Raw genomic sequence first — 15,035 nt, 5'->3', positions numbered from 1 at the left:
CGCCGGTGGGAGTGAGGATCGCAGTCGCCGCCTTGTGCACTTGGCTGAAGTGCAGTATGGCTGAATCAGTGGGCATGTCCACCATATATGGAGAAAAGTGCCTAAATCCTGTTTGCATCTCCAGCGCTGATTTGAACCCATCAGAACACATTTTTGAAGCAGCTCCGGTGTCTTATACCACCTCGTTTTAATTTTATATCCATTTTCCTGGATGTTCACATTCATAGAACCTTTGTGAATATACAAGTGAATGCGATCCCAGACAGTCTCCCAGAATGCATGCTCCGAGCACAAAGAAATATAAGGTTCTCCAAAGCACTGAGGCATAAAGCGCCAAAATCGGGTGATTCTGGGGAGTACAATGATTCAAAGACAGTAGGGGCTTTCGTGAAGGCCTTCCTCTGCTCGCTGGGTTGTCAAGATAATGCTTTAGTTGTAAATAGGCCTGAAAGTGACTTGTTTTTAGATAATGCTGCACGTTTCCCTTGCCAGAGAAACCTGCCTCTGGAAAAAGTGTTTAGCTTGCATCTCTGCATAAGGCCACTCTGCAGCTAAAAAAAAAGCCTTAGCCATACTTGGAAGAAAGTCTGGGTTACCCTTGATAGGAGTGATCGCCCAGTCTTTAGCTGAGAGCGCATGACCTTTACGGGCCCTTGCAAAGGCATGAAGAGTTGCCCCAATAAGGGGGTGTAACCGAATGCTTGGTGATATGTGCTTTTTAGAGAGCCAGGAAGTTAGGCGTAGTTCAGTTCCCAAGATCAATTGCTCAAGCAGTACCCAGCTCTTGCAATCTGGTATGTATGCTCCAGTCCACTACCTGGGCCAGATGAACAGCCCAATAATAACGCTGCTGATCAGGGAGGCCAATGCCTCCCCCAGATTTTGGGTAACTCCAGCTTCGCCCATTCAATTCATGTCACCTTGGTTCCCTATTGAAAAACTCTACACATCCACTTGTATGCCCCGCAAAAAGAAAGCAGCAAGCAGATTGGGTTAGTCTGCAGTTTATAAAGTAGGCGGGGAGCACAGTCGTTTTAAGAATTGAAGCCTGTCCAAACCAGGAGATGGTAGGTACATCCCACCTATTTAGGTGCTGCTGTATATTTTCAGTTCTGACAAAAAGTTATTTTCCTATAGGTCTGTAAGTTTACCAGGGAGTTGGCTACCCAAATAGGTGATGGCATCTGCTTTCAAGTGGAAAGGAACGTTTGACAGGCGTACAAGCTTAGGGGGTAGAGAAATGTTCAGTGCAAAGGATTTTGAGTAATTGATTTTCAAGTTTGAAATACTTTGAAACTGTTCTGGGACCTGCAATAGATTGGGTAAGGACGTCAGTGGGAGGAGAGGAAGAGCAGGAGCAGGATATCCACAAAGGTGGCAATCTTGTATTCCAATTGGTGGCCCTCAATGCCTTTTATGTTTGGATTTGCCCAAATGCAACACATAAGAGGTACCAAAGTAAGGATATATAGAGTAAGGGAAAAAGGGGGCATCCCTGTCTTGTTCCATTATGAATGGAGAAGGCATCCGACAAGTGGCCATTGACCCGAATGCTAGCTCTTGGTTTGGCGTATAGCGACCCAATAAAGGCCCGCATACAGCTCCCCAGTCCCAGGGCCACCAATACTGCATCCATGTAGTCCCAGGCCACTCGTTGGAACGCCTTCTCCACATCCATTCCCAGGAAAAAAATCCTCTCGCTGGTAGAGGTAAGCCAATGATCAACGTTCAAAGCTTTGATGGTATTGTCTCTGGCTTCTCTGCCAGGGACAAAGCCAACTTGGTTGAGACCCACCCATGCAGGCACATGGTAGGACAGTCGTGTTGCAAGAATCTTGAAGAATAATTTGACATCCTCGTTCAGAAGAGAGATCAGTTAGTAAATGGCTACATTAGTGGGGTCTTTACTTACTTTAGAGATCACTGAAATGTATAACTTTAGCAGGCTTCTGGAGGAACAAGGGGTATTAGATAGTGTGTTGAAGGCCTTAAGGAAATCTGGAGCTAAATTTTCTGCAAAGCTTTTGTAATACTCTGTCGTGAAGCTATCTGACCCTGGGCTCTTACCAGTCTTCGTGCCCTGTAAGGCCTCCTCTCATTCCTCTGACATCAGGGCTTCTAGAGCCTTCCAGTCACTAACAGCTAGTGCACAAGGACTATATTTGCCATTAAAGTCTCTTATCATATCCGATCGTGTATTTGCTGTTATCGGGCTAAGTTCATTTGAATTGAGATCATATAGTTTGCTATAGTAGTGGAACTGGTGGCAATGTCCTCATTCTTAGAATGAGTTACCCCAAACCCATCTATGACATGATGGGCAGTGGGTGCGTTTTTTGCGTGAACCTTACGAAAAGTCTCCCTGGCTTATTGACTTGTTCATAGAACAATTTATGTGATAACATCTGCCGCTTCCGAGCCCTCTAGAACAATTATTCTAGCAATAGTGCCCGTTTGTCAGCTAAGTCATTTGCTACCTTAACAGCCAGTGAACATTTGTGCTGCGCTTCTAGCTTAGATATTTTATCAGAGAGGGTGTTCGGACCAAAGTCTGGTGTTCCTTCTTTTTCCTGGCCACGATGGCCAACAAGTGGCCACATACAACATGCTTATGCGCCTTCCATTGAGTCACCAGGGACACCTCTGGTGTGTCATTATGGCAGAAATAGTCGCCAGTTTGATGGTAGCCGAATCACCAGGATTAGTAAGAAGGGAAGGCATCCATTCTCCAGATCTTGGTAGATGTTTCTCTCTGAGGGAATCATAAAGTCAGGGTAATCGGGTGATGGTCAGAAAGCACTGTGAGTTCTATTGTCACGTCTTAGAGGTGGGGCAGGTCCGTCTGGGGTATAAAGAGGTAGCCCAGCCTCGAGTGGCGATTTTGCTATGACGAAAAAAATGTATAGTCTTTCCCTCGTGGGTTCAGAGTGCGCCAGGTATCATGGAGTGTGAGCGAAGCCAAAGTCTCACTTGTCGTAAAGCAGAAAATGGAAAAAAGGTACCCGTGGCTGTATCAAGAAGCAGGTCTAAGGCCATGTTGAAGTCACTCCCTAGAATTAGAAGGCCAAAATGTTAACTGTCAACTGTTTTTAGAGTTGGGACAGTATATATTTGCCAGAGTCAGAGGTCTACCCTTCCAGGTCCCTTTTAGAAAAATAAACCTACCCTCTGTGTCAACCATATGGTCCTCAAGGCAAAACGCAAGTGACTTTGCAATCGATATTGATACAACTTTTGTTTTGAAGGCAGCACAGGTCGTATGATAAACCTCTGGGAAGCGACTGTTGGATAAGCGGGGAATAGAGCCTAATTCAAAGTGGGTCTCTTGTAGAAACACAACTTGGGTTCTATGCCGGTGAGCTTCAGCAAGAACACTGCTACGGTTCTCCAGAATATTAAGGCCTTTGGCATTTAAGGAATACTCCTTGAGGGATAAAGGAACTGAGGAATGCACTGTAGACAGGGCTGGTGCAAGAATTTTTGACACCCTAGGTGAAACCTAATTTTGCCGCCCCTTAGCAAGACCTCCAACCCCACCCCTTTGCCCTGCAGTGGCTATGGCTGGTGGCTGCAGATGGCTGTTCTGTGGGTAGGTACGACTGGTGGGTAACCCTGGTGCTTGCTCTCTCGGGAGAGGGAGGAGGAGGAGGAGGAGAGGGGCAGGGTGGACAGGGGGAGAGGGAGGAAGGAGTGTAAGAGGAGGGAAGGAAGAGGAGGAAACAGGAGAGGGCGGAGGAGGATGAAGAGAGGGGGGAGGAGGAGAAGAGGGAGGAGGAGTGGGGAGAGGAGGAGAGGGATGAGGAGTGTGGGGGAGGAGGAGGGAAGAGGAGGAGAGGGAGGAGTAAGGGGTTTTAGGAGAGGAGGAGGGGAGAGCAGAGGGAGGAGGAGTGAGGGGTTTTAGGAGAGGAGGAGGGGAGAGAAGAGGAGGAGGAGGAAGAGAGGTGGCAGAGGGGAGGAGTAGTGGGGGAAGACAGGGGGAGAGGGGAGAGGAGGAGAGGGGGAAGGAGAAGGAGAAGGGGAGGAAGGGGAAGGGGAGGAGGAGGAGGAGAGGGGGAGGATTGGGAGGGAGAGGGATGAGGAGTGTGGGGGAGGAGAGGTGCTAGGAGAGGAAGGGGAGAGGGGAGGAGGAGAAGAGGGGGGATTGGGAGGGAGGAGGAGAGGGATGAGAAGTGTGGTGGAGGAGAGGTGTTAGAAGAGGGAGGAGGAGTGAGGGGGAGGGGTATTAGGAGAGGAGGAGGGGAGAGAAGAGGAGGAGGAGGAGGAAGAGAGGGGAGAGGGGAGAGGAGGGGGGGAGAGGAGGAGAGGGAGGAGGAGTGTGGGGGAGGGGAGGAGGGGGAGGAGGAGGGGGAGGAGAGGTGCTATGAGAGGAAGGGGAGAGGATTGGGAGGGAGGAGGAGAGGGGTGAGGAGTGTGTGGGAGGAGAGGTGTTAGGAGAGGGAGGAGGAGTGTGGGGGAGAGGAGGGGTGTTGGGAGAGGATGAGGGGGGAGGAGGGGGAGAGGAGGAGGAGAGGATGAGGGGGGAGGAGGGGGAGAGGAGGAGGAGAGGATGGGGGAGGAGCAGGAGAGAGATGAGGAGTGTGGGGGAGAGGTGATGTGAGGGAGGAGGAGTGGGAGGGAGGAGGAGTGAGAGGGAGGAGAGGAAGGAGAGGAAGGAGGAGTGTGGGGGAGAAGGAGAGGAGGAGTAGGAGGGGGATGAGGAGTGTGGGAGAGGATGAGGGGTGTTAGGAGAGGATGAGGGGTGTTAGGAGAGGATGAGGGGTGTTAGGAGAGGATGAGGGGGGGGGGGGAGGAGAGGATGAGGGGGGGGAGGAGAGGATGAGGGGGGGGAGGAGAGGATGAGGGGGGGAGGAGGAGAGGGATGAGGAGTGAGAGGGAGGAGAGGAATGAGAAGTGTAGGGGAGGAGGAGAGAAGGAGTGTTAGGAGAGGAGGAGGAGAGGGGTGAGGAGTGTGGGGGAGAGGAAAGGGAGGAGGAATGGGAGGGAGGGAGGAGATGGATGAGGAGTGTGGGGTGGAGGAGTGAGAGGGAGGAAGGGTTGGTAATGGAGGAGGAGAGGGATGAGGAGTGTGGGTGAGGAGGAGAGGGGGCAGGAGAGGTGTTAGGAGGAGGGGGGAGGAGGAGGGGTGTTAGGAGATGAGGAGGGGGAGAGGAGGAGGAAGAGAGGGATGAGGAGTGTGGGGGAGGAGGAGAGGGATGAGGAGTGTGGGAGAGGGAGAGAGGTGGGAGGAGGAGGGGTGTTAGGAGAGGAAGAGGGGGAGGAGGAGAGGGATGAGGGGTGTGGGGGAGGAGGAGGGGGAGAGATGTAAGGAGAGGAGGGGGTTAGGGGAGGAGGAGGGGAGAGGGATGAGGAGTGTGAGGGAGGAGGAGAGGGGGGGAGGTGTGTGGAGAGGGGGGAAAGGATGAGGAGAGGAGGGGGAGAAGGGGTGTTAGGAGAGGAGGAGGAGGAGAGGGATAAGGAGTGTGAGGGAGGAGGAGGGGGGGAGGTGTGTGGAGAGGGGGCAAAGGATGAGGAGAGGAGGTGGAGAAGGGGTGTTAGGAGAGGAGGAGAGGGGTGAGGAGTGTGAGGGAGGAGGAGAGGGGGGAAAGGATGAGGAGAGGAGGGGAGAAGGGGTGTTAGGAGAGGAGGAGAGGGGTGAGGAGTGTGAGGGAGGAGGAGAGGGGGGAGGTGTGTGGAGAGGGGGGAAAGGATGAGGAGGAGGGGGAGAAGGGGGGTGAGGAGTGTGGGGGAGATGAGAGGGAGTCTTACATTCAGGGCATGTGCTGGGACAATCATGACATCACACATGTGAGGAGTCTGAGGACAGATCCATGCATACACACTATATAGTAATACAGTGTAGTTGAAGTTCACTTACTGGGGTTCTGCTCTGCAGACTGCGCCCGATCACTCTGTCCAGCACAAACCTCGCCTCCATGCCTCCAGATATTACCACTCATCAGGCACTGACTACTCCGATCGGCTGTAGCATGTCTGCATGTGAGTGACACCTTCCGCTGTACAGGAGAGGTGATAGAACACCGGGAGGGAGAGCTGGCCTCTGCAAGTGACACAGGGGTCAGGGGTCGCATGATTAGACGGATACAAATCTCAGTCACTGAAATTCAGTGACTGAATCATGTATAGGCAGAGCTGGCAGTACTGAAAGAGACCAGAGACACATGTCACTGGTATATTCATAGTGGCGCGCAGCAGCAGGGGATGTGTTTGTTTTCATTCTGTCGGCAGACTCAGGACACGTCCCCCAGTGCTGTGCTGTGCCTCTAATGATACTACAGGTGGATGGAGCGCCTGACTGAGTACATGTAACATTCTGCAGGGGAGCCGGGCGGCATCCCCTGCATTATACAGCACCGCACCTCCACCGAACACTTACATAACACGGAGACTGGTGGGAGACAGGGATTAGAGAAACCAGCAGCCAGGCGCCCTAGGCAGTAGTGCGCCCTAGGCGATTTGCCTAATTCGACTAGTGGTAACACCGGCCCTGACTGTAGAAGGCATGTTCAATAGATGTGGTTGGGTGTTAATATCGCCCCTAAGCTGTAGATGGAGATGGGCCGTGGAGGGTGGTAGAGGGAAGAAGGGGTTTGAACAGAGATGGAGGAAAGAGTAAAAAGAGAAGGGAGATTAGAATCTACTCTTAACTTGTTGATGCGTTTGAGGTGCCCAGAAACCTAAGCGGAATCTACTTCCTGTGTAAAGTAGGTACCCCAGATATGGAGCTCTTGCAAAACTTACCGGAGGCAATTCTAGTCCTGCTGAACTACCTAATCAGGGGATAGTAAGGGGTACTGGGTGAAAGAACACTATGCTGGCTAGATTCAAGAGGGGAACCTGCCTTTTTTGAGGTGGGGAAGAAACCGAATACCAAAACAAATATACGCACGCTACTATCCAAAAACTTCAGAATATAAGCATAGACACAGAGGGTGAACCCCAGCCCTGCGACCCGGGGATATCATAATTAGGCCCACCCATAAGAGGTGAGTAGGGCCCCTTTTGGAGCACCCTCAAGCAACAATGCTGGAGACCTCAGAAAGAACAAAAGTAACAATAGTAACATGTCGCCGCATAAAGGACATGCCCGCTGCTGTGTGTACCACAGTGGTCCACGGAGACCTCTACACCTGGGAACATCAAACCCGGATGCATGCCCAGGGAACAGATAACCCAACGCACCACCCTTCTCCTGGATTAACTAGCTAGGTCACCCCATCAAGTGAGATTATAAAACAAACGGCAGAAACTCCTATAACTTCATGTAGACATGTAAATAGCATCCCCTGGCACAGGATTTTCCAGCTCTTACACCATGCTGTACATACAAGACAGGAGAAAGTAGTGATCTGTGTTTTTTTTTTATCAACATAATGACCTTCAAAATTTCCTAGTTATGAAATGATGGATTCATTCTTCTGCCCCCCTGATTTCCCACTGACCATACTCCAGTACAAGCCTATGACCAGTATCATCGGGGGCTCAGGAGGTATAACATTAACAGCAACATGAAATTAGTAACAATGGTTATCAGTGAACTGGGTCCCTTCCCTCGAGAGAATATGTAATCCTAGTCATGTACCACAGTCCCAGCAATGTGTTTCCTGTAGGAGCATAAACAAACGTAAAAAAAAAAATTAAACATAAAACGTGACCACATTGCTAGAACTACTGCTAGTACTGTCACTATCGCTATGGCAGCTCTTGAGCAACAGACATACTTGGTGTCCTGTAGGGGTGATCAGTGCTTCATCTATGTTATAAGACCGATGAGAGAGAGAACAAGACATCTTTTAGTATGCTCAAGTATTCTCTTTCTGAAACCTGCCAGGCGTCTCAGTGTAGCAAGGTGGGGTGAGCTGGCATCTCCCTATGGTTTAACTGAGGCCCTGTGTGGAGCGATCTCCGTCAGCGATGTAGAGGAGCTGGGCACATAGCATTGGGATTGTGGAAGCCTCGTAAATGAGCGCTTACTTCTGCTTTTTGCTGTTGCAAGGCCCTGTAATATGAGTATCTGTCTTGTAGTCCGGCTACAGTAATGTCCGTTCAAGCCAATGTATTCCCTCAAAGCATGGGAGGGTTGTCCGAGTCCCCAATGACAGTGCAGCGGAGGTCACAGATCAGAGCAAGAGTGACATCACATGTAGCTGCCACAACCCATTAATTCCCCAGTCAGAGGCAGCTCTATGCCAGAGCACAAGGGTAGCCATATAGTCTATAACGACAGTGGATTTTAGAAAGTGGAGGAAATACAAAGAACTTTAATGGTCAGCTCATCGTACCATTATCTGTGTAATCAATGATCTGTCCTGCGGCGCACGGATGATGGAGAGACTCATGGGCTTTCATACGTTTCCATATCCCCGCAAATTCTTGGCGGCGTAGTGGCTGAAGGTCTTCAACATCTTTGTCTGCTTCTTTGTGCCCTTGGGGTGTCATCAGATTGGGTAGGGATCCAGGGTTCTGGTTGCAGGAATGCTCCATACCAGTCAGGTACATTGATTGCCCGGTTGCCCAGGGTGTCACAAAACCGCTGTAGATCTACTAGCGTTCTCAGCGATGTCCATAGTAGCCACCTGTTGTAGATCGGCTAGACACAGGAGAGGAAAGGGATGCGAGGCAGACATACCTCCGTGAGAGCTAGTTGGGTGAGGGATAGCTAGGGAGTCCACAGTGGTGGCATAGGCCGCTGCATTATGGCCCATGGCTTGAGATACGGCCTGTGAGTCAGCATGATGTGTACAAAACATTGCAGGTATGTTCTTTCTGAGCTAGGTGGATGAGTTCAGCTGGGACCAGGTGGCCGACTCGCTTCTCCCGGTCATCTTTTCACCTAAGGGCCGAGGTTGTCCCGCATATGAGAGCCTAATATGAAGCTCTGGACAGCGGAGCTCTCCTCCTATGCTGCCATCTTGCTCCGGTGCTAGGCAACACCCCAGCGCAATTTTTTTTTTATATTTTCAAATGATGTATGAATGCAACCTAAGACAAAAACTGGCTTTTTTCTTTTGTTACTCACCATAAAATCCCTTTCTCAGGCCGCGTACACACGGGCGGACTGTATGGCCTACTTAGTCTGTCATACAATCCGACGGACAGTCCGTCATACTTTCGAATGAACAGACTTGACCACACACGGATGCACAAACAGTCCGTCGAAAGCTTGCACGATGACGTGTACAGCACGTACGACGGGACTACAAATAGGAAGTCCAATACACAGCAATGCACCCTTCCGCCGTGTAAATCCTTTCTGAGCATGCGCCATTCTTAGTCCGTCGAACTAGCCTACTCACGAGCGGATTGTCCGCTGAAACCAAAGTATGACGGACAGAATTACGGAAATTCCGAAATACTTAGTACGCCAGACTGCACGCTGAAAAAGTCCGCTGAAGCCCACACACGAGCGGACTGTCCGCTGAAATGTGTTTCGACGGACTAAGTAGGCCATACAGTCCGCCCGTGTGTACGCGGCCTCAGAGTTCATTGATGGACTCAGCACATACCCCTCTATGGAGTTTGATGCTTCTCTTACAACACTGGATGCCTATAGCAGAAAGGGGGATTTATACCAGCTAGGACTGCTTATAAGCGTTGCCAAGTTTTTCTGCCTAGTGTCCTACTCTTGTAGATGGCGATATAACCCCATGGTCAAGAAAATGAAGAGCTGTGTCTGTCAATTAACACGAAAAAATTTATTTTATGGTCAATAACAAATCCTATTTTATCCAAAAAATGATGAACTCCGTGCCACACCAACTCCAATAATTCAGTAAAATGAATTACAAAAGTACAGTGGATATAAAAAATCTACACATCCCTGTTAAACTATCAGGTTTCTGTGCTGTAAAAAAAAAAAATAGACAAAGATAAATAATTTCAGAACTTTTTCCACCTTTAGGCTGGCTTCATACTAGTGTGAATTGGACGCAGTATTCCCTGCGTCCAATTTGCAACAGCGGGAGGTTTTTACTGGCTCTCTATCTCTGCTGCAGCTCCAGTGCCAATTTGTACAGGGGTGCTTGTGCGTCTTTTGGTGTTTCAGGTCTAAATTCATCCAAAAATGTGGGCTGAAATCTGACCTGAAACGGTGAATGGGGATGCATCGGACCTCTGCTGTGAGCTGCATGAGCAGATAGTGTGAACCCAGGCTTTATGTGACCTATAAACTGTACAACTCAGTCGAACAACAAACTGAAATCTTTTTAGTGAAGGGAATAAAAATAATAAAAAAAATATGGTTGCATAAGTGTGCACACCCTTAAACTGATACTTTTACTGAAGCACCTTTTGATTTTATTACAGCACTCAGTCTTTTTGGGTATGAGTCTATCAGCATGGCACATCTTGACTTGGCAATATTTACCCACTCTTCTTTGCAGAAACACTCCAAATCTGTCAGATTGCGAGGGCATCTCCTGTGCACAGCCCTCTTCAGATTACCCCACAGATTTTCAATCAGATTCAGGTCTGGGCTCTGGCTGGGCCATTCCAAATCTTTAGTCTTCTTCTGGTGTAGCCATTCTTTTGTTGATTTGGATGTATGCTTTGGTTCTTTGTCATGCTGCAAGATGAAGTTCTTCTTCATGTTTAGCTTTCTAGCAGAAGCCTGATGGTTTTGTGCCATTATTGACTGGTATTTGGCACTGTTCATAATTTCCTCTACCTTAACTAAGGCCCCTGTTCCAGCTGAAGAAAAACCGCCCCAAAGCATAATGCTGCCACCACCATGATTCACGGTGGGTATGATGTTATTTTGGTGATGTGCAGTGTTGTTTTTGTGCCAAACATATCTGTTGGATTTATGGCCAACAAGTTAAAACTTGATTTCATCAGACCATAACACATTTTCCCACATGCTTTTGGGAGACTTCAGATGTGTTTTTGCAAAATTTTGCCTGGCTTGGATGTTTTTCTTTGGAAGAAAAAGATTCCGTCTTGCCACTCTACCCCATAGCCCAGACATATGAAGAATATGGCAGACTGTTGTCACATGTACCACACAGCCAGTACTTGCCAGATATTCCTTCAGCTCCTTTAATGTTGCTGTAGGCCTCTTTGCAGTCTCCCTGACCAGTTTTCTTCTCGTAGTTTCATCAATTTTGAAGGCAAGTCTAGTTCTTGGTAATGTCACTGTTGTGCCATAATTTCTCCACTTGATGACTGTCTTCACTGTGTTCTATGGTATATCTAATGCCTTTTGTACCCTTCTCCTGACTGATACCTTTTAACAATGAGATTCCTCTAAAGCTTTGGACTCTCTCAGCAGGCCATGAATTTTGCTGTAGGGTGCAACTAAGAAAATGTCAGGGAAGACCTACTAGAACAGCAGAACTTTATTTGAGGTTACTCAGAGGTACTTTAAATGATAGTAGGTGTGTACTGACTCCTATTTAACATGAGTTTGAATGTGATTGCTTAATTCTGAATACAGCTACATCCCAGGTTATAAGAGGGTGTGCAACCACATTACCGGTATTTTTTTATTATTATTTTTTTTTTTTTTTACTGCCTCTCTAAGCAATGCCAAGCCAAACAAAAAAAAAAGTTTTTTTTAATTTTTTTTTATTATTCTCTCTCAAGTACTAACCTTTGCCTGGCAGTCCCCGCTATGATTTTGGTACATTATCTAGCCTGATTGCTATTTTTCTGAGGCTGTTACACCACTGCACAGAAATTGGCTAGATGCTGTAAGGGAGGAATTAACTCCAAAGGAGGAAAGAGTTTTCTGGCCCTGGACATGTTTGTCATTCAAAACTGCCTTTCCGTATGCCATTTTAATGCAAATATTGATGTGACAAATTGGGGCGGGGGGAATGAGTTTAGTGTTGATGCCTTTTCCCCAGTCTTTTCACTAGTTGATATTGAATACCAAATATTCTAGATAATAGATAACTGATGTGTTTTTATAACAGCTCGTTGCAGCAAAGGATCGTATTGTATCGCTTCAGAGTGAACATAACCAGTTATTAGAGGAGAGCCTACTTATTAAGAAAAAAAGTGAACGAAGTGTTGAGGTAAGCAAATGGCAGGGACTGAAAATTGTACTTATAATAAATATTTTGTTAAAACGAATTTTTTAATTAACTCTCTTCAATTTTTGTGTAGCATTTTATTATTAAAATTTTCTCCAGCCAGTGAATGTTTACATACATTCAGCCCATAAACAAAAGAGGAAGCGCCTCTTCCTCCGTTGTGAACAACTGAATGTTTTCTAAAATAGGAAGGAGGATTGCAGTCGATCTTGTGAAGGTGGACAGTTTCAAAGTGCCACTGACCACCAATGATTGTGGGATTGTTTTTTAACCTCTTAGCAACCGCTCACAGTAAATATATTGCGAGCAGGCGGCAGGCACAGCAGCGTACAGTTATGTTGCTGGCTTGCTCCAGGGTTTGGGGTGCTTTGGACACAGCACAAGTTTGGGAGCTGATTTCAGCCAATGATTTTTGCTGAAACCCGTTGATCGGCTGTGTCCAATCACACACAGAGTTCTGTGTTTACTGTGTACAGGGAACAGCAATCTGTAAAGTAAATGCAGCACACAGGCCACTTGTTAGGCACACAGTTGCATAATCTGGCTGAAATAAACAAGTCCACCTAGTTCAGCCAATAGAAAGGAGAGAAAAAAAAAATATATATATATAACCAAAAATGAGTACACCCCTCACATCTTTGTAAATATTTTATTATATCTTTTCATGTGACAACACTGAAGAAATAACATTTTGCTACAATGTAAAGTAGTGGGTGTACAGCTTGTATCACAGTATAAATTTACTGTCCTCTCAAAATAACTCAACACACAGCCATTAATGTCTAAACCTCTGGCAACGAAAGTGAGTACACCCCTAAGTGAAAATGTCCAAATTGAGTCCACACAGCCATTTTTCCTCCCCGGTTACATGTGACTCATTGGTGTTACAAGGTCTCAGGTGTGGTAAATTTAGTGTTATTGCTCCTACTCATACTGGTCACTAGAAGTTCAACATGGCACCTCATGGCAAAAAAATCTCTGAGGATCTGAAAAAAAGAATTGTTGCTCTATATAAAGATGGCCTAGGCTATAAGAAGATTGCCAAGACCCTGAAACTGAACTGCAGCATGATGGCCAAGACCATGCAGTGCTTTAACAGAACAGGTTCCACTCAGAACAGGCCTTTCCATGGTCGACCAAAGAAGTTGAGTGCATGTGCTCAGCATCATATCCAGAGATTGTCTTTGGGAAATAGACGTATGAGTGCTGCCAGCATTGCTAGAGGTTGAAGGGGTGAGGTGTCAGCCTGTCAGTGCTCAGACCATACACCTCACACTGCATCAAATTGATCTGCATGGCTGTCGTCCCAGAAGGAAGCCTCTTCTAAAGATGATGCACGAGCAAGCCTGCAAGTCGAAGACCAGCATACTAAGGATATGAATTACTGGAACCATGTCCTATAGTCTGATGAGACCAAGATAAACTTATTTGGTTCAGATGGTGTCAAGCGTGTGAGGGGGCAACCAGGTGAGTACAAAGACAAGTGTGTCTTGCCTACAGTCAAGCATTGTGGTGGGAGTTTCATGGTCTGGGGCTGCATGAGTGCTGCCGACACTGAGGAGCTACAGTTCATTGAGGGAACCATTAATCCCAACATGTACAGTGACATACTGAAGTAGAGCATGATCCCCCTCCCTTCAGAGACTGGGCCACAGGGCAGTATTCCAACATAACAACCCCAAACACAGCTCCAAATCGACCCCTGCCTTGCTAAAGAAGCAGAGGGTAAAGGTGATGGACTGGCCAATCATGTCTCCAGACCTAAACCCTGTGGAGCAGATTGTGGAAGAGGACTCCAGTGGCAACCTGTGAAGCTCTGATGAACTCCATGCCCAAGAGGGTTAAGGCATGCTGGAAAGTAATGGTGGTCACGCAAAATATTGAGACTTCGGCCCAATTTGGACATTTTCACCTAGGAGTGTACGCCTTTTTGTTGCCAGCGGTTTAGACATTAATGTCTGCGTGTTGAGTTATTTTGAAGGGACAGCAAATTTACACTGTTATACAAGCTGTACACTCACTACTTTACGTTGTAGCAAAGTGTAATTTCTTCAGTGTTGTCACATGAAAAGATATTATAATTTATTTACATAAATGTGAGGAGTGTACTCACTCTTGTGAGAAAATGTGTGTATGTAGGAAGGCAAAAAAAAAATAAAGCATCGTCTAGTTTGCTCCGGCAGGGGGAAAAAAAATCCTTCCTGTTCACCTAAGAGGCAATCGAATATTCCCTGGATCAATTTTACCCATAAATATTAGTATCCACTCCAGTTATATCATGTGTATCTAGGAAAGAATCCACCGAGTTATTGTGAAGAAGCCTTTCCGTATTTAGGGATGAAATCTCTTTTCCTCCAGACTTAGAGTGCCCCCTTGTCCACTGTGATGATCTTAAGGTGAATAACTCAACACCAAGTTCACTATATGAACGACTTATGTATTTATACATGTTGATCATATTTCCCCTTAACCGGGCATGTACTTGCAGAATCACGTACCTGTGCGTTGCCCTTGGAGCTTCGTGAGCGCGATCGTCTCACGGATCGTCTCTGCGATCGTTTCACAGAGAGGATGAATGGGGAAATGCTAATGTAAACAAGCATTTTCCTGTTCTGCCTAGTGGCACTGTCACTGATCACAGCTCCCTGTAATCGGGAGCGGTGATCGGTGTTGTTACACACAGCCCCTCTCACCCACAGAATCACTCCCTAGGACACGTTTAACCCCTACAGCACCATCTAGTGATTAACCCCCTTCACTGCAAGTCACATTTACACAGTAATCAATTCATTTTTAATTGCACTGATTGCTGTATAACTGTGGTCCCAAAATCACGCCAAAAGTGACCGATTTGTCCGCCATAATGTTGCAGTCATGATAAAAATCGCTGATCGCTGCCATTACCAAAAAAAAAATAAAAAATATTCAAAATGGCATAAAACTATTTCCTATTTTGTACACACTATAACTTTTGCGCAAACCAATCAATAAACGCTTTTTGGG

At 47.2% G+C, this 15,035-nt stretch overlaps 1 protein-coding gene across 4 annotated transcripts in view; it reads left to right on the top strand.

Moving 5' to 3' along the window:
- The window catches only part of RUFY1 (RUN and FYVE domain containing 1), a 341,668-nt gene that overhangs the window by 232,309 nt on the left and 94,324 nt on the right, over nucleotides 1-15,035 (top strand). For all 4 annotated transcript variants that reach the window (XM_077473522.1, XM_077473519.1, XM_077473520.1 and 1 more), the window contains exon 10: nucleotides 11,913-12,014. In XM_077473522.1, coding sequence (XP_077329648.1) covers nucleotides 11,913-12,014 — 102 coding nt within the window. The remainder of the gene's footprint in view (nucleotides 1-11,912; nucleotides 12,015-15,035) is intronic.

Source organism: Lithobates pipiens, unplaced genomic scaffold (assembly GCF_037356315.1).
Source record: "Lithobates pipiens isolate NorthernLeopardFrog02 unplaced genomic scaffold, aLitPip1_a1.2 Scaffold_8, whole genome shotgun sequence".
NCBI lineage: Eukaryota > Metazoa > Chordata > Amphibia > Anura > Ranidae > Lithobates > Lithobates pipiens.
This window is presented reverse-complemented; position numbering and strand designations above follow the sequence as displayed.